This window comes from Odontesthes bonariensis, chromosome 9, assembly GCF_027942865.1.
Source record: "Odontesthes bonariensis isolate fOdoBon6 chromosome 9, fOdoBon6.hap1, whole genome shotgun sequence".
Classification (NCBI taxonomy): Eukaryota; Metazoa; Chordata; class Actinopteri; order Atheriniformes; family Atherinopsidae; genus Odontesthes; species Odontesthes bonariensis.
Window position 1 is genome coordinate 20,738,284 of NC_134514.1, and position 27,888 is coordinate 20,766,171.

Below are 27,888 nucleotides of genomic sequence, written 5' to 3' on the forward strand. Positions count from 1 at the left end.
TTCTCTCTGAAATGAACACAGTAGCACAGCTGAGGTTTCAAAGGTTGCCCCTGAACAAACCGGAAGACTTCTGTAACAATGTCTTTTGGGCAAACGGGACCAAAGTTGAGATGTTTGGTCATAATACGCGTCACTTTGTTAGGAGAAAACCAAACGCACCATATCAGCACGGTGGTAGAGGGCTGTAGATTTGGGCTTATTTTGCAGCCACAGAACCTGGGTAACTTGCAGTCATTGACCCTGAACTTTGATTTATACCAAAGTATTCTAGCATCAGAAGTGAGGACATCTGTCCAAAAGCTAAAGCTGGACTGAAAGCTGGTCACACAGAATAATGATGGATTCCAAACACATCAGAACAATCTGCAGAAGAATCACTGGAGAAGAAATTAATCAAGGTTTTAAGACCTGGTAGGGACCAGATGATTCTTATGTCCCCATACTTGAAATGAAATGAAAGAGTGTTGTACTTTCTTTAGGTTTTGTCACATGACTGTAGGTGTTGCATTCTAAACCGTCCATCAAAATGTCTCTGTTGGTGCAGTTAAATGCCTCTTTCTCTTACGCCCTACGCATTTTTTGGGGGGGCAGGAGTGAAATGAAAACTCACTCTTTCATTTATGGTGTAATTAACTCACTCCTAAGCTTGTGCTCATTTCATGCTAGTTCCTATTCATTATGATCCCATTACCCAGATGAGACCTGTTTAAGATCTGTCAAGCAATAAATAAAATCCAGCTGTGTGGTTTTTTTTCCCCCACAAGGTCACAGCATAATATGGCTATCTTTAGGAAAAGCTCTTGAATTGAAATGTAGTTTTTAGTTTCACACCATATCATGCAATTTGTTACTGTTTTAACCCTGTTTGTACTTTGGAAAGCATCCTTTGTGACGGCATTGTAAGTTATTTATTTTACTTGAGTGACAGAGTTCATGGTTAATAGCAGCAGAGTGGCGTAGAGTGATGTATGGTTATGGCCAATTAGATCAGCTGGGAGCAGATTTATGACCAAGTCAACCATTTGTCTCTCCCTGTCTGCCTCTCTCACACATATGTACATCCTCTCTCGTGTTTTTTTTTTTGTTGTTGTTGCAGGCCCTGACATTGAGCCGTTGGATGCACCACATCCTTGTTTCTTGTAGTCATTTGCTCTATTCTCTAGTTTCTCCTCGATAAGTGTTTCTGCATCAGTATAAGCAGTAGGCTTATATTTAGAAGAGAGATGAGACAATGGTGGCTTGTCTTCTGTGTTTTAAACCAACATGCTTGCTAAAACAGCCATCGCCAAAAACACACTCGCTGTAGATCTGAAAATCATCTGGCTTTGACTCAACGTGTGTCGAAGAGCTGAACATTTCTTATCTTCTTGCATTCCACAGCGGCACGTATTTCAACTTTTGACAGGCTCAAACTCTTCCCCGTGTGTGTGTGGGTTTCTGTTCCTTTATGGTTTTTGTCTATATATGGTTTTATCCCTTTTGGGTGCATTTATTTGAAACATTTGCTCTTTCTCGATGTGTGCGTTCTCCCGCAGAGTTCATGTCTGAGACCAAATGAAATTTACAGGGTTTTACCTGAGATGACTCCAAATCTGTCTCAGAACAAGCTAGTCATTTCCTCTCTTGTTTGCTTGGTCTTTATGAGCGTGTTTACAGCACCACTGTAAAACATGTTTCCTGACAAACAAATTAAAATTATTTGTGAATCTGGCTTAATAATGGAAAAAAAAAAAAAAAAACTAGTGTTGCTTTTGGACCATTGCTCAAAAGCACATTTGCGTTCACTTTAATGATTTGAAGCAGTCAGATTGGTATGTTCCTGTTAATAAAGTTAAGCTAACTAATAAAAACTGTTGATTTAACTTTCTGGCTTTCAGAACTAGGGCATGTGATACTCCTTGTGAGTATTATGGCAGATCAGTTTTATACTTGAACTATCATTGCATTTGAATTCTTATAGAAACACAGTCAGTGAGGCTCAGGATTGAATTGATTAATTTTTCATTTCCATGATAAAGATATTAAAACGTGATGTTATTGATGATAGATCTACCTATTAGATGAGATTACCACAACACACCAAGAGCTGCCCTTTCTTTCTAGTGTCCTGTCTGCACTCAGCTTCACATGGCCGACTGCCAGGCAGTCCCTCTGCTTGTGGGCTCATCTCCTCTGGAACATTATTCATTCCAGTATAGTGCTGGCTTTATTAAATGCCCACATTATTACTGATGGACCACAGACTGATTGCTAAGATCAAGCAACCAGATAAGGAAAGCGAGTAATAGTTGGTGCAGGCTGTGTTTGCTAGATAGAGAAAAAAAAAAAATCTCTGCAATGGATTGGGGTCACGTTGCTCCAGAGAGTCAAATGAATTAGTGGGCACCTTCAGGAAATTACACTTGGTGGTGTGCGTGCACACATGCTTGCCCTTGCGTGATGCTTCGTGTCTGTTTCAGTGTCTCTCTGCTGGTCCCTTCGGGCCTCATAATGAACATACATGCTCTGCCATTCGAGGTCAAGGTCATGGTTGTTAGTAGTGCCAGACAAGAGCATCATTCTGTCGTTTGATTGGAGCCAACATGAGAGCACAAGCTACAAGCTCCATTAGCTGCCTATGCAGCCATTTTTGTCCACGTATGCCCATGTTGTGCACAACTGGTAGACTGCCACATCCTGGATTATTGACCATGATTGTTGTTTGATTAGCATCAGATGATGCTTGATATCCATTGAGTTGATTCAGGAACTGTAGCGTCTTTACAGCCTTTTGTTATTATTATGATCATTGTTATCATCATTAGTTGTGGTTGTGGTTGTAGTTGTAGTTTAGTTTTCTTTTTACAATTCCAAAAAAATTGGGACGCTGTGTAAAAAAATGAAATAAAAGCTAAATCCACTGATTTGAAAATCTCATAGTCCAAAATTTGACTCACAATAGATCGTAGAAAACATATCGAATGTTCCAAGTGAGAGATTTGACCGTTTCAAAATAAACTTAACGCATTCTGAAACTGATAACTTCTCAGAACAGTTGGGACATGAGCAGCAAAAGATTGGAAAAGTAAACTAAAAAAAAAAACAGCTTGAGGAACATATTGCAACAAACCAGGTAATGGACAACAGGTCTGTATGTGAATGGATATAAAAAAAAGAGCACCTTAAAGAGGCAGAGTCTCTCAGAAGGAAAGACAGAGGTGCAGCAATCTGCAAAAAACTGCATATGCAAATTGTGGGGGCATTTCACAATGATGTTCCTCAAAGTAAAATTGTAAAGACTTTGAATATTTCACCATCCACAGTACATAGTAGCATCAAAAGATTTGCAGAATCTGGAGATATCTCTTGTGTTAGCAAAGGACACAACCAAAGATTACTATTGTATGCCTGTGATATTTCAGCGCTAAGGCAATACTGCATTATAAACATGCATGATTCAGTCGTGAACATCACTGCATGGGTTCAGGAACATTTGCAGAAGTTCACTGTGTCATCCGCGAAGGTTAAAGTTCTATTATGCAAAGAAGAAGCCATGTAGGAACGTGATCCAGAAACCCTGCTGTCTTTTCTGGGTCAAAACTCAAAACTGTTCTGTGGTCAGACAAATCAAAGTTTGAAATTCCTTTTTGGAAATCATGGACACCGCGTTCTCTCGACTATAGGGGATGGAGGATGGGATGGACCATTCTGCTTGTTAGGATGATATAGATGTGCATTAGTGCCTATGGAACTGGTAACTTGCCCGCACGGAAAGGCACAAAGTGGTGAAAGGGATACACAGGTTTTAGAGCAACATATGCTTCTATCCAAATGACGTCTTTTCAGGGAAGGGCTTGCCTATTTCAGCATCCAGGCCGCATGATATCAACAAAGGATAGAGTTAATCCGGATAATTTTCTGTAAGCAAGGTATTAGTGTGACCAGCTGTCATGAATGGCTGCGATCTTTAGACTCTCAGAAGCAACTGCATAAAAAAACAAAACAGGCACATTTCTGTGGTACAGCTCGTCGATGTTTCAACAGAGGAAGCAGATAAAAGTAAAAACTCCACCAAGAAAAAAAATGACGAGGCTTCAGAAGCATTGTCACTTTCTCTGGGCCTGAGCTCACTGAAGACGATCTGAAGTCAAGAGGAAAACTGTCCTACGGTCTGATCATGGGCACTGTGCCCTCTGGGCTAAAGAGAAGGGGAACCATTCAACTTGTTGTCGGCACACGGTTGAAAAGTCAGCATTTTTTATTGTACTGCGGTTCATCATTATACACTTGGGTTACATGTACATCTGTGGAGCCACAAATAATGCCGAATGATATATGGCATGTATTTTAGAGCTGCATGTGGCTTCCATACTATGTTTTTTTTGCAGAAAAAGCCTTGCTTATTTCAGCAAAACAACACCTGCTCTGTAGCAATTCAAAAAACGGCTTCAGCAAGAATATATCTATTCATCCATCCATCCTCCCTCTGATTTGTTCTGGTGTGCCGCGCGTTGATGCTTGGAGCACGAGCGCGGTAAACCTCTGCACAGTGCATCAACACCAGCGGTGCCCGCTGCTGTTTGCTGACCGCGCGCTCTCTCTCTCTGTTCACCACCTCGAGACAGTTCTTTACCCACCATAATCGAAGTTACTGTTCAAAATAAAATAAAAATAGAAGATAAACAGGGAAAGGAACTCTGACGGACAGGGAGAGTAGGCTAATATGGACGAACGATGAGAGGACGGATAATTCTCAGCCAGAGAGGAGAACCGCTGTCGCAGAGGAGGAGGAGGAGGAGAAGGGACGGAGGAGAGAGGGAAGCAGCTATCTGCGGTGACTTTGGGGGGGGTTCGCTCCGATGAGAGAGGCAGACGCACGTTCTTCTGATGCCAGCAATGCACCGCAGGTGAGAGGAGTAACTGAGGTGCGCCCGCACCATGTTGGACCAGCATATTTCTGCATTTTGGCAACCGTTGTTTTGCAGTTTGGTGAATTAAGAAAACATCTGCTTTGAAACAGCCGAGTTGCGGCGCAAGCCAGCGCTTCACCCCATTGAAGCTAAAGCAGCTTTTTGGAAACAGAGCTAAGGGTTTTAGGCTACTTGCATTTATCTGTCTAATTATTGGAGGCATCCAGTGAAGACAGCTCGGCACCCCAGGGAGCAAAGTGGACTTGAGGGGTGAAGGAGGGCTGTTTTTAGGAGGAGATACCCCACCTCCCCGAGCCCCCTTACATAAATGTTTGCGTGCCGTTAGTGCTCTCGCTCTCGGTCGACCCCCTCTCTCTCGGAGAAGGTTGCTGAGTCTCACACGCAGGCGGACGCACCTCGTATGCACATATAGAGACTTACAGACCTGGACACTATCTTGCGCGCGCACATCTCAGATGCATTCCTAATTACACAGACAGACTTCACCCCTGTCACCTTATCCAACCCGCCGCCAGCCCTTTCACCTCCACCCCACTGTCTGATGACTCCCCGGCGCACAGGTGGACGTGGTACGGAGACTACTGTAGCATCATCATCATCATCATCATCATCCTCGTCCTCGCTACTGCCACTGTCATCATCATCACCATCCTCCTCCTCTTCCTCAACAACACCATGTCCTCGTCGTCGCGCAAGATCTCCTCCGAGTCATTCAGCAGCTCCGTGGGCTCGGATTGCGGGCTCGAAAGCCCCGGGGGAGACGGAGGGGATGGCGGGTTGGAGCCGGGGGACGAGAGCCGAGGTTGCCCCTTTTCTTCCTTCCCGTCCTCCCACAGAGCGGTTCTGTGGAACGGCCGCAGCCCTGCCGAGAGGCCGGCGTGCCCGGCGGGCGAGGAGCAGCAAGGACCCTGTGTACCCCACAAGAGGGTTACCAGGAGGAGACGGGTGAACCTCGACTCACTAGGAGAGAGCCTGAAGCGACTGACCTCACCCACGGTAAGCCCCCAGCTCCTATATAATCTTATTGAAAGTTGTCACGCCTTTAAGACATCTTTAGCGCACATGGGCACTTCAGCTAATCTGTGCCAGAGGCTGACGAGGCAGTTTTATGAATTTGTAAAGCAGTATGCTCAAAAGTAATTATTTTTATTTGTATTTAAAGACATTATCAACCAAGAATCCAGAGTCACTTATTTCAGGGCACGGGGAAGTTTTCAAAATCCAAAGAAGGGGGTTTTAAGAGCAGAGCAGAGAGAGCCACTCTTTAAAAAAAAAAAACATATCATAGGCTACTGATCTTTTAAAATTCCAGACAATGATTTCTCTCATCGGGAAATGTCATGGACTCTTTCTGTGAGAAAGAACTCTTTACTTCCCTCACCTCTGGTAGCGGAATCATCTGGAAGATTATGTAATGGTAGATATGTTGTTGTGAGGGAGAGCAAGAGATGCCCATGGCCTGTCTGCATCTATATATATATGAAATATATATATATATAAAAAATGATGTGAGGAGTGTGAAGAATGAGCCCATTTCTGTCTGTGTGTCTCAGTATATTACAGACTATAATGCAATAAAACAGCAATTAGAACCGAGTGCCACTGTGAGCGATGGTGTGTGACCAGGGCGCTCGCTTTTGCCTCGTCCTTTGCGTCTTGACATCAGCCTGGGACTTGACTGCATTTTGTCCAAGTTGTGGACAACACCGAAAAGCCATTTGAGAGAAGATATTTGAACTTTTACATCGCCCGGGATTTCAGCCGTAGGTACAAAACGACTTTTGTCAACTCTGCAAGCTGTTCTTGGCCTCAGAGGCTTCGCAAAAACGTTCAGTTTTTGTGCTTAACTTTGTAGTAAAAAACTGTGGCAACACGAGCATTGCAGTGTCACCCATCCTTTTGGTCGTCTGTGAGTGTAATATAGCCAATAACGGGACGATTTAAAAAGATTTGGCTTAGATGCGAAATGTGGATTGAGGACAAACCCACCAGTTTCGGTTTGGATCCTAAAGGTGCCGGAGAAATATCCAGGTATTTATGATGATCTCCATGACAGATGAGTAAAAAATCTCATTGCGCAGCTAAATATATCGCTTTCATCACCAGTCACTTTGCATCACTAGACATGTAACTGACAAGGTTTAATTTTACCACCCTTGGATTTAAACCCGAGCTGACAGGGTTGAGCTAGAAAGTATTGTGTTTATTCTCAGTGGTACCGACAGTAAAAGAAAGCAATTTGCTGTGAGCCACATGGTCTAATGTTGACATGAAATACGGAGCCTTTAATTTGTTTATCATTGTCCGATTTGCAACATATCCTCTGACGTAGGCTCCTTCACATAGACCTCTTGACACAGTAGAGGTCGAAATGACAAAAAAAAGTAAGCATCAGCAGTATATCTGTGTATTTCTGTGGTCCTGTCTTAAATTAAGTAACAGCTACATCTGTGGTTCAGATGAAAAACAATCCACGAGATTGAGAAATATCAGTCGATTGATTGATAAAAGGCCATTTTTTAAAAAGTCTTACAGTCGTTGTTTCCTTGGGTTTTTGTTCTCAGATAGGCTCTTGGTGTGTCTGGGCTAGTTTTATCACATAACGAGAGCAGTGCTGTTTCTTCACGAAACTGCAGGAGGTTGTGGAAAAATATCTCTCCAAACTGCAAACGTTCATCATCCTCTTTTCTCCCGTTCCTGGGAGAAATGGATGTTGCAGGATTTCTTTATTTCCCCCCCCCCTCCTATTTTTGGATGCTCAGGCTCTATTTTGCAAGATAATGACATTCAGCAGCGCAGTTATAAAACTGTTGTATGCCGGAGAGGACCTCTGAGAGCCAACTTCAGTTCTCTGCTGCAGCACTCACTGACCCTGATCTTTAATAGATGTATGAAAAAAACAAAAAAAAAAACAAGATTTTGACAGATTTTGTATAACACTCAGTGATGATCACATTCGGCGTTTATGTGTGGGTGACATTACGGAACTGCACGGTACCTATTTGTTTTGCCTGTAAGCCGCAGAGATGTGCTTTGGGCACAGAGACAGTGAGAGGGTAAACGTTCAACATGTTTGCGCGGTGTCTGGTGGATGTTTGTGAGTCATGGAGCGACTGAAACTATCTGCCATTCAGTGGATTCCTGCGACAGCGTAATCGACGTGGTTCACTTTTGTAATACGTGAAGTAGTGAGTGATTAAACTGTAATTGATGTTGTAAGTAGCACCAGAAGCCAATTAGCCAGCAGTTACATTAATATACTGGCACTCTCGCCCAACAACACTGTTTATCTGTTCATGTCTTCCCTCACACGCATGCAGACGCTATTTGTGCACACAGAGTGAGTGCAGGCAGAGGCATTGTTTAGCGCAGTGGACCGTGACTGACAGAAAAGAGCATGCTCTCTGTGTTGTCTTCACCCTGCTGACCCAGAAACGATGCACGGACACGCACACACGCGTGCATTTCAAAGTGCACAAGCTTCCATTTGTCTGTTTTTTTTCTTTGGGCAGTGGCTCATCATACCGATCGAAAGGCCCTGAAATTAGGTCCCCGGATTTGAGAAGTGTGAGGCAAGCGTTTGTGTGAATGCATGGTTTCTGGTTAATCCGCATCCTTGATTTAATGCTACATCTTCTCTGTCTGGAGGGAAACTGTTAAACGACAATGTGTGGCTTTTTGTTAAATACACGTGCCCTCTGTGCTTTGTGAGTAGGCTACACATGCATTGTTCACTGGGATTGTTTGCCTTTTACTGTGAAGCAGGATTTGGGGTTAGCAGAGTATTCAGGATTACGATGATGGTTGACCTCATATGTTGTTGTTGTTTTGCCATTTTAACTCATGCAACACACTAAACTCACACTTGAACAGGTTCTTTTATAAGTACCTGACGAATCAGTTATCCCCATGTGTAAATCCAGCAGGTCGAATAAATTATGAGTGAGTGTGGATGCTGATAACAGTTGCTGATGTGTGGCTTTCCACATCGTATTTTCAGTTGTGTGGATGCATTTCCTTCTGAAAATATCCTGCTGTGTAGTGCATGCGTTGAACTTCGGACTTTTTCAGGTGTTCATTTGTGAAAGCGGCTCAGATTTGGGAGTTCTAACTGTTCTGTACTTAAGCCTGGATTATGAATTTCGGTTGTTTGTATTTTTTCCAATATTTCAGTCCTATCCATGTTTGCTGCTTGTGCATGTAGGTCTCGGGGGACCACTTGTGAATATTGTCTGTTTACATGGACAATAATATTCCGATATTGGCCCGATTAAGACCTGACTCTGAATAAGATACTGCTGCATAGACAGCATCTTCTGATCATCTTCACACAAATAAGGTCATATTTGGGGAAAGCGATAACTGAATTAAGCTATGTGGGGACTGCCATTTGTGGTCACATTATTTAGACATGAATAAAACTTCATTGCACTATGAAATCCCATCAGTTGTTGCTTTGCAGCGCATGCTTTGGCCTCCAGCAGAGTCTGTGCAGAGCTGGGTTTTTTTCAGTGTAAAAAGAAGACACACTTTTGGGGTGAAGGAGAAACCCAAGTAGTGCTCCGTGTTTAAAATGAAATACATGTAATAAAGGCTCATGTGGATGCAAACATCACAATAGGATGAAGGGACTTACTGTGGGCACGAGTAAACATGTAACATGTAAACGTGAATATGAATGGAGTAGTCTAAATGCAGTTCAAGTTAACATTATAATGGGAATTTGATCTTATTTTGAACAAGGTAAATTGTGGCAATATTGCTGTGCATGTAAGCATATAGAACAGTTGCATACGCAGCTACGGTTACAGCTCGAATCGTCCGTATACCAGGTAGCCTAAGTGGACCACTGTTCTTGTCCCAGCATACACGCACATGAGGGGAACTGATTTATTAACTGAAGAAGCTGTGGCACCGTGGACTGTGGGAGAAACTGTTGAAGACATTCTGCTGCTTCTAACTTTATCTGTGGGGGACCATCGTACATCTAAGTAGGCGACAGCCAAATTCACTGCACAGATGTTGTCTTTTAAGTTACGTGAATGGTGATTTTGTCGGATGATGCTTCGGTTACAAAATCAGGATTTTATTAGAGCAGAGTGACACTCTAGAAATGCTTTAAGTGACGGCAGTTGGCACCTAGTCTTAATGGGCTGAGTTTCCACCACGATTTCTGTCTTTAGCTGTTTGACTAAAGAAACAGAAAACTATGACAACAGCCTTATAGGGAATTCCGCTGTATTAGTTTACACTCACACTTTATTGTTATTACAAATAGATGCAACTTTGGAGCATTTGTGGATCTCCTTGGGCCATTTGAATCTATTGAGCGTATACATGCAGGAGGGATTCGAAGCCCAACCACCTGAAAAGTTTTCCTTTGCTCCAGAATCCTAGCGTTTTGGTGTCAAGCGGGAGTGCTAATCACTGCGCCATGTTACTGTCATTACCCATCAGTTAAGCTGATAAAAAATACCAACTTCTTTGGTATCATAAATAATGTAAAGAATCCACATCTAAATGAGCATGCTGTCTGGTATGGGGCTCTTCTGCACACACATATTCACAAAAAGCCCTCAGTTGACAAAATAATAGTCTCTCGTGACAATTGTGTCTAATTCTATATTTGTTCAACCTTGAAACTTTTAAACATTAATTTTAAAGAGCCTACCTTATGCTAATTTATAATTCAGAACTTTATTTGCACTTGAGGTGTTGCACATATATTTTAGTTAAAGTCTTACTGCATAACGCTGCAGCACCTCTTGTCACCTTTTATTTAAAATGTTTCCGGATGGCTCACTCTTTGTTTGGGGTTACCTAACTAGCCACAAGGTGGACATTAAGCATACGGTGATTTAGATAAGTGAGGGAAGAAAAGCAAGTTCTGTGATTGACTCAGCTCTTATCCGAAGGCCGGTTTATGATGCAGAGGCATGAAATAAAGTGTGAAACATTTTTCAAAATGTTAAAAACGAACATTTGACAATATGCGCACTTTGCTTAAAGTTACATTTGTTCGGCAACACTGATATGCTTCATAGTTACAGTTCTATCTGAAGTGCGCTCTGAGCCAAATCCTAAATATACTGATTAAACAAAGCCAATTGTTTCTCCTTGGCACTTATTTATTGCCTTATGCTGGGATTATTTTACAAGGTGTCATCTGGGGAGGCGAGTTTCTGTTTACTTTAGAAGTGCTTGCAGATTTGCAACTGTGAAGTACCAGCGACTGCTGCCTGGTGACCATAGACTGCACCAGTTTGTGCTTATGGAAACTTTAAGGAAGAAGATGTTGGCGAGAACAGGTCCACTGTGTGTTAATGGAATGCAGTCTCATACAATAGAGAAGACTAGATACCACAAGGGAAGAAAGTAATGCACAGCAACAGAGCTCGTGGTGCAATTCTGTTTTCCCTCCCAAGGTAAAGAAACGGAGCACACAAAAGAGACAGAGAGATTGTGATATCAGAGATGGGAGCCCGAGAAAGAAAGGAAAGAAGAGCTTCTAACCCAGTTTTTCCTGAGACTCCGCCATATTTCACCACACCACATGGTTATCAATTCTGTGATTATATAATACTCTTTAAATTCTAATTTAGTCAATCGCCTTTAGTTTATCACGGTTACCGTGTTGCTATGTTGTGTGTTTTAACATCTTATTCCATGAACCAAGTGATGTTGAGTGGGTCACAAGCTGCTAACCGAATCCTGCCATCGAAACATTTCTGTGTGCGACTCAGTGAGATTGAGTGTGATGTGATATTGAGTCCTGTGTGCAGTAAACATACCAACAATGCAGTGACAATACAGACTAATGGTGATATATGTGTACAGTATGTTTGTGGCTGTGTACAAGTGGCTGATAACAGTGTGTGCCGGTGTGTTTGGGTAATGTTGTGGAGTCTTGTGTGTGCACACACTACAAAGTGTTGTAGTACATAAATGGCTACATTGAGGACACACAGTTTCTGTTCCACATATGCATACTTAGATATATACTTATATATGTTCACATGTGTAAGCGAGGAATGGTGAGGTTTTCCCTGACAAGTCGCTTTGTGAATGAAAAGCTTTGAGGACAGTTGATTTGTGGGGCTTTTGTAGCTAAAAGTAACTCTTTTTTGTTTCGCATGGCCGCAGATAAAAACGAAGCAGAAAAATAAAACTGGTCAGCACTTAGAGGAGAAGCTGAAAAGACATGTAATATTATGTCCAATGTCGTGGACACAAAATGTTGCAAAACCCCTTGTTTGACCTGATGCTGAAAGAACTGCCTTCACCTTTTTGGATAACCTGCTGACACACATACGCACATGGTTTCTGCCTGCACACTCTTGACTCTTTCACTGTCTCCTTTTGCCCTACAACCCCACAATTTCATAGTCTCTGTCTTCTTCATTTCCTCTGTCACACACAACCACAAATGCACACGAACGTACACAAAATCTCTCGTGCATTTGTCCGGAGTGGATGAAGGTCTCAGAATGACCTCTCCAGCTGGCACACTGTGTTCCAGTATTGTCCCAACAGCCCTGCATTTCAGCCGTATCGCAGATAATCACATTGGACCCGCCCTCTTAAGCTTAGGCTTTCAGTAACGCAAAACACGCCAGCTGCACGCTTAGACACTCAGGCTGTGCATGCGTAATGGTCATGGGGAAATTGTCTTTCAAGCTTGATTTATGTATTCATTATTCGCTGCAGAACTTTGAAAGAAAGTAATATGAGATACCATATGCAAACATGATTTCTTTTAATGCAAGTAAAAAAAAAAAAAAAGTTTTCTCCAATACTGCATACTCAAGTGTATAAAATAAGATACATTACAGTAATATCAGTTGTCTTATGTGTCATTGACAAAGTACAGAAATTGTTTAAGAAGTCTTTAGCTTCACAAAGCAACCCTTTTTCACATCAGCCATTTTGAGCAGTGACATGTAAAGCCCACCGCTGCACTGCTATTTGTAGTAATATTAGCAACAACTCAGTTCTGTTGAACTACCCCAGTGAGCCATGGGAGTCAGAAAGGGAACCCCCGTGCGCACATAAAGGATCTTGAAACTGAGCAGCTAAATTGAATTCAGTCAATATTGATTTTGTTCACACCTGTGCTTCACTGTGAGTTGTCAAAAATGTCCTCTGAGAATATGCCCATTCAGTGATTGACAAGATGTTAGGTGATACTTCACCGGGTGCCAGGGGCAGCCCTGTCCCACATTCAGCTTAGTGGCAGAACCCTTTTTTCTGTCATTCCCATACACTCTATAATAGGTAAAATGAAACATACAGAATGATTTTCTGCATGTTTCATACACACACACACCCACGCGCACAGATTACGTCTGTTGTTTGGTGTTTTATGTGAATTCTTTTATTTCTTCACCACCCTCTTCATAACTCTGGACAAACAAATGTGCTGCTTCAGTTTGAAGCCTCATCAGTAGGCTCTTTGTATCATTACTTCACAAGAAACATATTTTTGAATAATAGATTCAATCACACTTTAACACACATTTTACAGTCATTTGGTATGACTTCCACAGAGGTTTATTTTCAAGAAGGACACTTGTACCTTAATCAGAAGATTAGCAGATCAGTCTCTGATGTCCGCCTCCTCACACAGCAAGCTAATGTTTTTCTTGTAAAGTCTGACATATTTGATTTTTGGCCCTCCCACTTCCAGCACCCTTAGCAATTATAGCAGTACAGATAGAATCATTATGAAACATATTATTCTGTATATTTTTGCTGGTTTAAAATAGGCTTTTCTTTGAACAGTGGGCAACATTTGTACATACAGAATGGCTTGAGGAAGAACTTACCTCCCTTGGTGTTTTTTTTTCTCTATCTTGTTGCAACCTTTCATTTAAACATTTTTTTAGATTTAAAGTGATGGACCAGCAGTTAATAGTCCAGATTGGGCAAGAAGAAAAAGAATATGAACATTTTGAAAAAACAAAACAAAAACTGAAAAATAGTGCCTGTGTGTCTATTCACCCCCTTTGCTTTGACCCCCTAAATTAAAATCTGGTGCTGCCAATTGTCTTCAGCAGTCACATAATTAATTCAGTTATGTCCACCCTCTGTGCCATGCAAGTGTCACATCATATCAGTACAAATAGACCTGTTGAGAAAAGCCCCCCCAGTCTGCAAACGTCACTAAGCAAGTAGAACAAAAACAGGTCAAGGACCTGGACAAGAACAGGTTAGGGATAAGTTTTTAGATAAAAAACTCAGAATCTTGGAGCATAATTAAATTAAATGTAATGGTGGCTTTCTTTTAAGCAATTATTTAAAAAATGGACCAAAGAGACCAAAAAAGAAAGGGTACAGGGGAAATGTTTATACACCAGCCAAAAAGGGCATTAATCAAAAGGCTAACAAAGAAGTAGAAGGTGACCCTGAAAGAGTGTCTGTCAATCGGACCACTTGATACTGTACACCCCACAAAGATGGGAAAATGTGGAAAAGTGGTCATCACTTGCATGTTTGGAGAAAAAGTGGAGGTTTGGAGGAAAACCTGTTGCAGTCTTAAAGAAAACCCAGACTGGATGGAAGTACATCTGACCCTAAACGTATTGCTAAAGTAACACTTGAGTGTTCATAAAGGGGAAACGTCTAAATGCTTTGGAAAGCCCAAACCTCAATCAGATTGAGAATCTGTAGGATTCTGGAGCAGTTTTGTCTCAAAGTATGGGGAGTAGATAGATGTGCCACACGTAGTGATACAACACAAGTGATCTGACTTTGGAGGATGAATTCTTTAGGATGCAAAAGTTTTCTGGTTTTATATTATTTATTTATCGTGGTGGGCATGTTGTGTTGACCAGATGATACAAATGGAAAAAAAGAAAGAAGAAGAAAGATAAGAGCACTAGTGGATAGAACTTCATTGTTTATTTAAAAACGTATTTATTCAAATGAGAAAATCATGTGCAACATTATAGCTTTGAGGTACAAAAAAAAAAATCCAACGACACATGGAGATGTTCCATAATGTTTCCACTTCTTCCCGCAGACGCAGACTGTTCAGGAAGCTCTACAGCGAACTCTACAATTCTACAGACAGCAGGAGATCAGGTATGACCGTCTGAATGCTGGTATCTGTCGCTGCTTTTTCTGACTCTCGTCCTCTTCCTTGTCTACCCGCTGTCATGTCTTGGTGTCACTGTCATTCGTTTCCTTCCAGTTTGCCTTTAGTTTTGTCACTTGCCTGTTAGACGTGACACACATTTTCAGTTCTTTTCAAGCTTTTCATTACATCTGCTGCTTTTGTCCTCCCTGCCACCTTGTTTTTCCCTCCCGGTTTCGGTCACAGAGCCACACGAGGAAACAGATAAACACGTAAAGACACACTCATTCACCTCTTGTCTTTGCCCTGTCAAAAAAAGTTATACTCAGTAGGGTGCATTCAGCGGGACACAGCACCTGTTCGCAAAGCACGTACTCCATACAGAGACCCAAAGATGCTGGATTAGGACTGCTATGGTTCACTTTGGCTCCAGTTGTTGGCACTTTTGGATGTAAATGTGGTGATAATCCGTTTCCCCCAATTTCCGGAAGCAATCATTTATTCTGAGGCTGATGTTTTTTTAGCATTTATTTTGTTATAGCTCAATCATTTGGAGAAAGAAAATTGCATATATATATATAAAAAAAAAGTTTTTGGACATGTTTCTAAATAGCCTGAATGCTAGTGTCCTGCAGATATTAGCCAGCATGCTACCAAGTAATAAGTCTAGAATAATAGCTAGTGAATACGGCCAAATACACCAGAACATTATTAGCAAGCGAGTGTGTGGTGATAAGACTGGCTGCTCCATGCTCTTTTGTGCTGATAAATATGATGCTTTACTCGCTCGTTGTTGTTGTTGATAATCCAAAAACATATGTAGCATTGATCTGAACACAAAATAGTCCCCAAGGAGCCGCAGCTACCGTTTACCAAAATGCTAAAAAAACTGGCGTTTCCATGGCGTGTGTTTGACATCCTCTTCACGATGCTCTACTCCAGCCACATTCATGGAAGACCTTAGATGGATCTTAGATGAGCTCTTCTTCTTAGACTTGATCATGAGTGTGTGCTTGGTTTCTGTCTTTGGCAGGTGTCAGGATATTGGAAGTGGGGAAAGTCGCAGAGAGAAGAAAGACGAGAAGTGCCCATTTCTTGAAAATTCTGGTTCAGAGGAAGACGTCCTACAAATCCTTCAGTACATGGCCACAATATTGGGTAAGCGTGTGAGTCGAAGTGACGTCCCTTTGTGTCATCCGTTTAGAAAGGAAGGGCATGGACGGAGAGGCTTATACATGGCCTCATGTGGTCTTTTATGTTTATGTTTTTGCTTAGAATTGATTGTACTGTCTGTTAGTATTTTAAAGCAAGGCAAGATATACAGACTCTGCCTCCCTCTTCTTCTCTCCCTCTGCCTGTATTTCAGTTTTAGAATTGTTTGTGTGCATATTCGTACACAAAGAAAGAGTCCACTGAGAACTGACTTTCTCAGACACTTTTAATGAAAAAGGGAGATACAGTATCATGACCCAGGTTCACAAATATACAACTATTTACACATGCAAAAACATACTTGCACGCACACGCACACACACATACAAACTCTGTATGACTCACTGTGGAGGTTTCTACTGTCTCCAAGGCTCGACATGAAAAAAAAAAAAAAAGAAGACGCACACGCATTGTCCTGGTGAGTCATTCTGTACAGCTTTTTCCACCCTCTGTAACATCTAAGATTTTCTCCTGCCTCTGTCTCTTACATCCTTCCAGGACTCCTTCTTTATTCTGGCCGCGGTGCAGACTTACCACCTCTGTGCGCCTAACGTGGAGCTTGCTAGGAGCTCTAAAGATAATTCTGTCCCCTCTGAAAAAGGTCCATACATACAAAGAAAACAGTTTAGCCCCCATTAAATAAATGCACAGCATATATTTCTGGTTTCTTTAAACGTCACTAATTGATGTCAAAATGCAGTCAGCCCTTTAATGGTCTTTGCTATTCCCCTAAGTGATCCAATTATGTTAATTAGGGTTAAAATCCAGGGACTGAATTGGCTGCTGGAAAAAAATTCAATAAATTCTCAGTATTCAGAGAAACTTTTAGGCCACTCACAAGTTCAGCAGTGAAATTCTCCCACAACAGGATGAACCCATTTCCATGCTGTCTATTGTGTCTTTTGCCCTTCTAACTCAGGTTCCAGCTGATCGATAGGTCTAATCTGTTCCAGCTACTCAATGAAACAGACTTCATGCCAATTCATTTGGACTTCCGCAGTCATCTTTAATCTGTGTTTTGGTCAAAAATGTGATGACTTGAGTTCTTTGATGATGCATTTGTTCTTCAGAAGATTATTCGCTTGTATTAGCTTTTGCTCATTCTTACAACGTCTAGAAGCTTCTGATTTAGTTTAAAAGTTTGAACTTTGAGTGTGATATTGCCACCGTTGTCTTTTAGAAAGTGTCATAGAAATGCTAAACCAGTAATGTTTAGTTTCCATGAAAAGAATTACATTTTCATCTTTTAAATCTTAGTTTTGGAGAAAGACCCTTTATTTTTGAAGCGTTTGGCAGGTGTGGTTGATCCATTCATCCATCCATTTTATACTGCTCATTTGGTTCGAATATGGCTTGAAGCAAATAAGCCAGATAGATTGATCTCCCAGCTCTTGGAGATCCAGAGTTGTTTCTTGTCCGGATGGGACATAAAATTTCTGCAGCTTGTTTAGAGGTCTGTCCTGGGATCTTCTCCCAGTTAGATTTGACTGGAACACATGCACAAGGAGAGGTAGAGGACACCTCAGGTTATGCTCTTTAAGATCTGCTTGATCTTCAAAGTCCTCTACTTGTCATAAACATTAACTTCTTTCATTCTGTAAGGAGAACTCTAGTTTCTATTTTTTCAGTTTTACCTCTATTAAATGTAAATCAAAATTTATGGCTTATCCTTTAATCCTGTTTTTATTTTCTATTATTTATTCAGTAGGCTTGTGACATGACTAATTTATCTTATCAATATTCATTATTTTGACAAGGCTTTGATGTATGATTACTCTGAATTGTGTTTTTCCGTGGTTGATTTGCTGGGAATAATTTTTACTAAATTTAAATCTTGGCCGAACCATGTCATGGAGCAGCGGTAACAGTGGGTTTCATATAAAATGTAACAGAAAAACACCTGGGGCCTAACCTTTGATATGCATATTTCCTCTCTGAGAAATGATATCTAACATAACAGTGAACCAAGAAAGCTGCAGACTGTCTAATGACAAGCTGGGTCTCTTATATAATATTGCAAATGTTCACAAATTGAGTCTCTTTACGTTTGCGTTGGCATATGATGCTGCTCAAAGGTGTGTAGTTGTGTGTCATTGTTGATGATGTTGACATTTTGTGTGTATTTTGACGTTTTGCATCACCTCTGTCACAGGTGTACCATTCTGCGAGCTGCGAGAGCATTTTGGAGAGGAGTTCCTTGGCCTCTGCTTTGAGGAAAATGAGCGCGTACTTCGAGCTGTAGGCGGCAACCTTCAGGATTTCTTCAACGGTTTTGACGCCATTTTAGAGCACATTCGCACCTCCACAGGGCGCCGTGCCTCATCCGAGAGCCCCTCCTTCCAGTGCAAGGATCCCCAGGAGCAGGAGAAAGGGAGAAGAAAAGTGGGCAAGGTTGGAAATGAAAGTGATGGAAGAGGGAAGGTGTTACTTCTTCACTGTTTCAACCCTGCCCCTGTTGTTGGATTGGTCATGCCAGGTTTGATCAGAGCTGTTGCCAGGCGGATCTTTCATTCAGAGGTTGAGGTGGAAGAGGTACCACCTCTAACTCCCCTGTTGCCTAATGAAGATACAGAGCATACAGACTGTGACTCCGCGACGCCGACTCCCACTGCGTCCCCCACTGCATCGCCCTCCTCATCCCCATCCCCTCCTTCTCCTTTTCCAACTTCTGTTCCCACAGTTTGCATTTCCTTCCAAATCCAGGAGACGTGCCCTCTCTCCCTCTCCTCCCATCCAAATTCAGCCTCAGTGAGCACGAAAAGGCCCCCCCTTTCCCTCTCCACCAACCCCAGTGATCTGCGCATTAGCCTGGCCACGTTTTGCCGTGCCTTTCCGTTTCACCTTGTCCTTGGGTCTCGTATGGAGCTACTGCAGCTCGGAGAAGGACTGAGGAGACAGACTCGCATTGAGCCCCACAGGAGCCTCTCATTTAGGAACTGTTTTGAGATCGTCTCACCCAAGATGGAGCCCTCATTCCAGGGTATACTGCTGAGGCTTGCATCGCCATTTACCATCCGCACTAGGCCTGACACCACACAGACTGGCACCAAGGAGAAGGTAAAGCTGTCATTTTTCGCTGTTCTAGTTAGGGCTTAAACAAGTGCTTCTAAGTGAAGACTGCTGCTGTGGTCGCTGGTGTCCAAGTCACCATTTGCACGTGTTGTATCTCTATCTATCTTCTATTTTTTTTTCATCATTGAATACTGACACAGAAATTCCAAGCACCCAATGTTATTATAGTTTGATATTATAGTTTAAGCTTCAAGATTAATTATTGCAATTAATTCTCATACAAAAACATTTCATCTTAGAGTCACAGCCCTCTTCTATAATTACCTACACAGACACAACGGCAGCTTACATTGATTCAGTCTTTGATCTGTGATATCTTAAAAGTATGCAAAAATAAGCCCCAAAAAGTCAAGCGTCAGATAAAGCTTTAAATCTAAAACAAGCTTGTCAAATGATCTGAAAACCTTTTGATTGCAGATGATTTTCTCTCCACGCCTAGCTCCAAATCCAAGTTTAAAGCAATACTATGTAACATTTCTACCTTAAAATAACAGTTTGAAAAAAATTGTGCGGCTAGAATGAGTTTTAATATTACGATTGGCCTGTCTCCTATGCCCTTCGGGGGTCTGAGTTGGAATAACTGCACTATGTAACTTTGCTGGACCGGCCCGGGAGCTGAGCGGAAGTACTTCGACTTGCTTTCTGGCACACCTACCGCAAAAACTAATAGACCCCTCTCACGCTCCCAGGTATAAGGCTAAGCTAGCGCAACATTGTCAGTACGATCATCATGGCAGAGGCACCGAAGAAACAGAAGAAGACGTTGACTGATGAAGCAAGGAAGAGAAAGAGAGAGGCCGACAGTGTCTTAACCGTACATTACCTTAAAGCCTGTAGGGGGAGCTCCATAATGGGCTTTTTGAGAAGTTACATAGTATTACTTTAAATGTCTGCTGATGATTCACACCAAAGCTCAGAAAGCTACTACTATCATTTACCATTATTATACCAATAATTTTGTTATGTGTAATCCAGTTTAGAAATCAAGGTCAGGCTGCTGGTAATTTAAATCACAAACCTTCAACATAACACTAATTCATCCCAGAAACAGAAATCCCAGAAAACTGTGGTACCACAGACAGATAAAACTCAAGCCTTAAAGGGGAACTCCGGGGCATTTGAAGCGCATTTCCATTGCTAGAGGTTGTCAAATACTGACGGTAGGACACATACCGGTGCAAATCGGCGCTCCCTGTGCGGCGATTGCGCTGTTTGCGCAGCCTGTCATGCTAACCGAATACATGGTGGCAAGGGGCAAGTGCTAAACCTTCCACGTAAAACAACAACTTGCACACTGCAGAAACGTCACACCACTTTATAAACCATCCGACAATAAAGTCACAAGCCTTACCATCAAAACCATATGCATGGTTCTCACATTACTGGCATGGGGACGTTACAAAACAACTTTATAAACAGCATGTCACTTACCTCTTGTCGGTATGCTCGCGCATGTGAAAGCCCAAAACAGTCAATGGACGATAATCCCATATACAAAACAATTATCTTCTCTAGAAAAACTGCGTTCAAGTATTTAAAACATTACAACAATATTACTGGGCATGTATTGTTGTAATGTTTTAAATACTTGAACGCAGTTTTTCTAGAGAAGATAATTGTTTTGTATATGTGATTATCGTCCATTGACTCTTTTGGGCTTTCACATGCGCGAGCATACAGACAAGAGGTAAGTGACATGCTGTTTATAAAGTTGTTTTGTAACGTCCCCATGCCAGTAATGTGAGAACCATGCATATGGTTTTGATGGTAAGGCTTGTGACTTTATTGTCGGATGGTTTATAAAGTGGTGTGACGTTTCTGCAGTGTGCAAGTTGTTGTTTTACGTGGAAGGTTTAGCTCTTGCCCCTTAGCCACCACGTATTTGGTTAGCATGACAGGCTGCGCAAACAGCGCAATCGCTTCACAGGGAGCGCCGATTTGCACCGGTCTGTGTCCTACTGTCAGTATTTGACAACCTCTAGCAATGGATATGCGCTTCAAATGCCCCGGAGTTCCCCTTTAACATCATTGTGTTCCACGGCCATCCAGAGATGATCAAAACACATAAGAGATATACTGTTGGAATGGGTGACACATCCCATTGTTCAGATGATTGCGGCTGAAAAATTCTTCCGCTCTGACATTTTTGACCTCTCCAATGTCTCAAATGTGGGACTTTGTTGAGCATTGTCATGGTCAGGAATGGGACTTTCTGTACCGTGGACAAATGTAAAAACTGTCATTTATGTGCTCTGCTGTTATCATTTTAGAGTTTCTACTGTTTCTTTTCAACTAAATAAGTGCCAGAAGGACACAGTTTGACACAGTTTACAGTTTGTTACAAATGTGCCCTTTAGATACACTGTGTTCTCTGCCAAGGCCAAGTTCAGTCTGAGTTTAATGTAGCTGGATATGCTCATTTTTTGCTTGACTTTACATTTAAAGGGATGGTAGCGTCGTTGTTGCGAGCCAAAAAATCCTGTATGCACCACCTTCTAATAAACACAGAAAAAAGAGAACAGGGAAAGTTTGTCGGTGGCACATGTGTGTGCCGAATGCCATTCCACCACAACATCTGCTATACTCTGATGTGTTTTTCACATGGGGAGTGAGGTTCGAATTGGTCCCAATTTGCCAGAAAAATGATTAATCACTTGGAGCTGTTTGTTCTGTATCCTGCTCTTTATTGATTGGATGGTCCCTGCAGGATGTCAGTGACAGTGCCGGACACCCTGATGCTAAACAGAGCTGACAGAGAGGAGATAAATTGGACCAGCCATGGTGCAGTGCTGTGTATCCGTGTGTTTGTGTCTGGATCTCAAGTTAGAGGCATAATTTTCAATGTGTAATTTTTTAAACCCTAATACAACTACTTGCTGTGTGAAGAGATAACGGCGCATTGATATTCTTCCCACAGCATGCAGGCTCTCTCCCTCTGTCTGCCTCACTCTTTGTATTCATTGTCCAGCATGTGCACAGAAATGCACCAGTAGGCAACCCACCTACTTCAGTTCATTAAAATCCTTGCAAGTAGTGCGTTATGAGACCATGGAGTTGTTTTTTTACAATGAGCTATTTTTTGAGCTGTAAGTTAGGTTTCTCGCTCGGTTTTGGTGTCTCTCTTGCTCTAGAGCGACACCTGGTGATTTTTGGATGGTTATACCTTACATCTTGACACTGAGGAGACTGAAAATGCAAACGCACATGAAACACCGAGCGACGTTTCCAAACACTGAATGGTATTTAGGAACTGCGCTTCAAAGAGGACTTGAACTGTTAATGCTGCTCTATGCACCACATTGGGAAGTGCTCACAAACGCGACCGGTAATATTAAAACGTTAAACAGCAGGAAAATGAGAGTATGTTCCTCCAGTGCTGCTTTGACTTGACATCTGTTGAAGCTGTTTTTTTGAATTGTTGAAATAAGCTGGCTTAATGCTACAATGACAATATGGATATTTAAACATTGCAGGTACAACATTTTAGTTGGTCAGGTTGGTCTTCATAACCCTCGATAATCATAAATATATTCATCTTATTTTAAAAGGGCAGTTTCTGAGTGACAGGTCCCAGTGAAGCCCACATGTCTGTCTCTAGAGGAGTGCTTAACATGTTTTCTGAGCAGACTGTTCTTTGCTCTGGCTCAGCAAACAGTTGGTACTAGTGTAGCACCAGTTTTCTTTTGTGCTGGAGCCAGTGCCCAGCTCTGGGTCTGAAACAGAAACTGGAGCCTCTTTGATGAAAAGCTCCTTAGGACAAAGCATGTCAGAGAGAGGGGAAATAAAGAGCTAAATGAAAGAGTATTGAATTATCAGAATTACAAAAGAAGACTAGGGGTGCCCAGTTTTCGTCCCTGTGAAGCTGAATCTCAGCTTTATGCCACCATTGCCTCCATGGTCTGGTATGCATATATCCTGGCAGACTACTGCTGATGAAGGCACTGGAGCAGCTGCACAGTTTATATTGCTATCTGCTATCAATCTCTGGGGTTTTTACATCCCATCTGGAACTCCATTAAATTTATCAGTCCATTGTCCTCCTTTTTATTATGAGCACCACACAGGATGGCATTTTTTCATGCAAATATGATGGGAACATATCTCTCTTCTTTCCGGACAGGAAAGCTATCTCTCTTAGCCGAGGAAAACCTAAAAGTTTGTGCAGTCTGCAGAAACTAAATAATAGTTCACAATGACAAAATTAAAAAAAAAAAAGAACTGACTTAATGACTACTAGAAAAACCTCATTGGTTAAAAAAAAGTAAAAAGTTAAAGTAAACCATTATTTATAGGAGTACACAGAATGCCTATAGTTTTTCTTGTGTATGTGTTTTACAAAATACGTAAAACGACTCTGTTTTTATTTACATTTAGCACAGTACAGCCTCTTAGTGGAGTCTGTATTCTGTTTCACTGCCTCCTAAAACTGTCTCAACACTCCAAACTCCGCTAGACACTTAAAAGTATGTGTTTGTAGAGCAAGAGGGCAGGCATATCTTTTCTTTCTCCTTTCACTATGAATCGTGTGTCACCTGGGCAGAGAAGCAGAAAAAGAGAGAGCCAGAAAAGGAAGGGCTGACATTTTCACTGGAAAGGGCAGAGAAAGAAGGCCACAGGCCAAGGCAGTGAAGGTGCGCTCCTCTGTGCTGCACTGTGGATGTGTGTTTTAGTGGTCTGTGGTGGATTTTTCAGTTTAACTTCTTTCCTCTCTATGCTTAGGGATATTTTCTGTGCAGGAGACATTCAAAGGCCTGCTGAAAAGGGCAAATTGCATCTCTCGCTGTCTCTCCTCTTAGTGTGTCACAGTGGTCACCATACAGGGGGCAGGTGTAAAGAGGCCGTACTGCCAAAAGCTGTCCTCCAAACCTTGAAACTTTCCCTCACACTGAACCTCTATGGGATGTCAGACATAAAACACGAGGTAACATCTCTCGTTTTTGAGAATTTAGCCGACTCACCTACCCCGTCTCTTTGCTTACATTAGGTGATATATTTTCTTTCTCTTACTCATAACAGTATGAAACAAGACATAATCCATGAATCACAGTACCTGCCTCCGCAATGGTGAAGCTTTTGCTGCATATATCTAAAAGTTCCCAGACTCTTTGGGTCAAAGAATTCTGCTTAAGATGACTCAGCGCAGCTGTAAGTGACTTGTGTGTGTGTGTGTGAGGTGTTTGATGTTAGATGGAGCCTGGACCAGCAGTTGTTTTGGCCTCGGCTCATTTTTTGCAGTTATCTTCAACAATCTATAAATCCGGCTCTATTCCATGACATTTAGCCTTTTATACGTCATCAATGAAATGAAATAGGTTAGTTTATAACGGAGGCTGCGGACATGAGGATGTTTGAGTCTGCAATGTAATCTCTCATATAACAAATACTACCGTACAGCATTTCTGCATCAGGTTTGTTTGTGTGCGGGTCATCTGTGCACCTGCATGTCTGAGTACAAAAGAAAAATCTTGACATTGACACCACCTTTGATCTGAGGTAGATAAATCACTGCTGTGACGGTTTTGTTTGTCTGTTCCGAGGAGGGCGCTTTGAAAATCACTGCCCTTGCTGTCTCCGTCTACTTTTGATGCATTTACAAAGCGCGGCGGATTAAAATAGGAGGACGCGAGGACTGGCAGACAGACCAGAAGAAAACATGACAATTAATGAACATGTCATAAAATGCTATCAGTGTGTCACTGTTGAAAGCAGGATAAAAATTAGGCTGGTGACTTACTTGCCTGTACGTTTAAGACTATCAATAAAAGCTAGAGTGTTACTGCTCAGTTTTATGAAGATAAGTGTGGACTTTAGTGGATGATTTATTTGCTCTAACTGTAGACAAATTTGTAGGAAGTTTCTTTATTTTCTTATTAACAGTACAATGTGAGATACAAATAGTGTAAACAGTTTTATGATTTAATGGAGCAGAAACTGAATTATGTGTGCATGAAAGGCTTAAAAAAGGAAGCATAAAGCTGTCTATTTGTATCTTAAATGAAGTGAAGTGGAATTTTTTTTTATCAAAATCCATATTCTAACCTGCCGTGGACGAATTGCATTTTGGCAGCTATTTTACTTGTGTAGTCAAAGCCGCTAATTACATTACGTGTTAGTATTTCACAAAGTCTCACATCAACTTCTGATTTGTTTATAAAATGACATTACCTTACCAAGTGCAACGTTTTAAATGTGGCATTAGCCATTTAGTCCACGACTCACCGTTTTATCTGGAAGGCATCTCATCCAACTGCGTCAGATTTTTCTATGTACACGAAGTGTATGTGAGCATTCGTGTTTTACTGTGAGAATGGGGTTTAAGATTATTGCACAACAAAGTCTGTAAAGAGAAGAGCGTTGCAGCATTTTGTGTATGTGTGTGTAAGGGAAGCTGACTCATTGACTCTTTGCTGCTCAGTGGCTGTTCATGCAAATGAGAGTCTATTGACATGACAGAGTCTGCTAACAAAAGAAAATCCATTAGCTGTCTGTTCCACCGCCTGCTATCTTTCTCCCCTATCTATCTACCATCTTGTCCCTCCTTTTTTTTAATTTTTCAAGCACAGTGCATCTCATTTTCCCCATGTCTCTCCCTGTGTCCATTCTCTCCATTCTCTTTCTTTATCTATTTCCATCTCTGGCCCTTACAGTTGTTTTTCCTCCTTTTCCATCCCTCTTCTCCTTTTCATCTCCCTGGAGCTCATTGTTGCCTATTGCAAAGGAAGCCCAAATCTGTACATTTTGATCATTCTTATATGTAAACTGTGGAAATCATTGTGTGCCAAAGCAATTTCTTTTAAAAGGAGAAATATGAGAGAAAAATAACGCAAAAGCAAGTTACAAAGCTATGCATATTACGTGTTTAAAATACATCCATTCTTGCATTTCGGGCTTGCGAAACGCTCCAAAAAAAAGTTGGAACATTAAAGATTTTGCCACTTTGTCATGCTGCCATTCCTTTTCACAACACTTGAGGTATGTGCTGTCATTGAGGATGCAAAGCGATGAAGCTTACAGGTGTTATTTTGTACCATTCATCCTGCAAACCTATCATAAGACGCCCAACAAGGCATTGTTATCCTTGAATTTTTCCTTTTAAGATGCTGCACACATCACCTATCAGGGCCAGGTTGGGACTGCAGGCCGACCAGTCCAGTGCCTGTACCCTTTTCTTCCTCAGCCATATCTTTGCCTAAGTGTACAAAATATGATTTTGCCTTGTCTTGTTGAAAAATACACGGATGTCTCTGGGAAAGATGAAGGCAACATATGTTGCTTTAAAGTCTCAATGAACTTTTCTACATTAACTCAGCCATCACAAAAGTATAAATGAGCTTCACCGAGAGCACTTACATCCCCACACCATCACAGAGCTCAGCTTTTAGACTTTTTGCTGGCAACATTCTGGATGGTCCTTTTCGCCTTTGGTCAGGAGCATGGGGCATCCATTTCTCTTCCTGTCATCTGGAATACTGATTGGTCTGACCACAATACACATGATGATCCACCCCAGATGTCTCCAAAACAAGAGAAGTCAACCTTGCCATTGCACAAAATTAGCGAACGTAAGCTTTTAAGTGGAATTTGTTAACGTATCTCTGTTGACTAAGGTTTCCAACAGTATTCATATGCCCATGTGGTTAGTTCAGCCGTCCATCTCAGGTATGAACCCTTGACCTTTACGCATTAAAATTCTTCCAGATGACCTAAAGTCTTGCAGCGATTTTATGCACTGTATCGTAAAGAATCATCCTAATCCCTTCCAGTCTTTCTTTGAGAAATACTGTTTTTTCTTCTGCATTTGTTGACAAATTATTTCTCTGCCCATTTTTGCTCCTCAAAGTCTCGCCCTTTCCTTGATTTGCTTTTTGTATCAAATCACGATTCCAATCACCTATTTGAAAAAACACAAAATGTATTATTATTATTTTGATTACTAGCCCTAAGTTGTCCCTTTGACATTTTTTTTTGGAATGTGTTACAGGTCTGAAATGCCGAACAAAAAAGATTTGTTAATTTATGCTTTCTGCAGTTATTTCAAAGTCAACATAAGCGCCCGAATCACTGTGTTTTTTTTTTCTTCTAATTCCTATTTTCCATAGCCTCCCAATTTATTCTGATTTGGGGTTGTAGATGGCTTGTATTTGTTAAGTGGAAATATAGTTACACAAAAACACTACTACGAGCACAGTGTCCATCTTTAAAGTGCATTGGATTATGTGTGAACAATCACTTTTAGAAAAAAATGTAAAAGGAAAGAAATATTTCCACTTTCTACGAATCTTTTCAAGAAAGAAACAACTGAGTTAAATAGGGGGCTGCAATATTTTTTGTCGGGTCAGTCTGCCCTTACAACACACTTCATACGAGTTGTTTTCACACATACTCTGTGGTATAGTTTGAACAATGCACAACTGCTTGTTTATGAAGAATCTGAAGAATTGCATTTGTGGAACTGCCATCATGAGATGACAAAGCAGGGCCATTGAAAGAAGGTGCAGAAGATGTGGAACAGTGAAGAACAACTATGGAGCACTTGACTTTTACACGACAAACAGATCTCTTCCCTGTCTTATGGATATTTCTGTTTTCATCTTTTTCTATACAAAAGTGCATGTAGAT

The 27,888-nt window shown here is 41.5% G+C and overlaps 1 protein-coding gene across 1 annotated transcript in view; it reads left to right on the forward strand.

Moving 5' to 3' along the window:
• Nucleotides 1-4,534: 4,534 nt before the first annotated feature.
• gucy1a2 (guanylate cyclase 1, soluble, alpha 2) overlaps nucleotides 4,535-27,888 on the forward strand; it is a 40,953-nt gene continuing 17,599 nt past the window's right edge. The window contains exons 1-4 of the mRNA XM_075473587.1: nucleotides 4,535-5,906; nucleotides 14,932-14,993; nucleotides 16,019-16,143; nucleotides 18,350-19,254. Of these exons, the coding sequence (XP_075329702.1) occupies nucleotides 5,586-5,906; nucleotides 14,932-14,993; nucleotides 16,019-16,143; nucleotides 18,350-19,254 (1,413 nt within the window). The 5' untranslated portion in view covers nucleotides 4,535-5,585. The remainder of the gene's footprint in view (nucleotides 5,907-14,931; nucleotides 14,994-16,018; nucleotides 16,144-18,349; nucleotides 19,255-27,888) is intronic.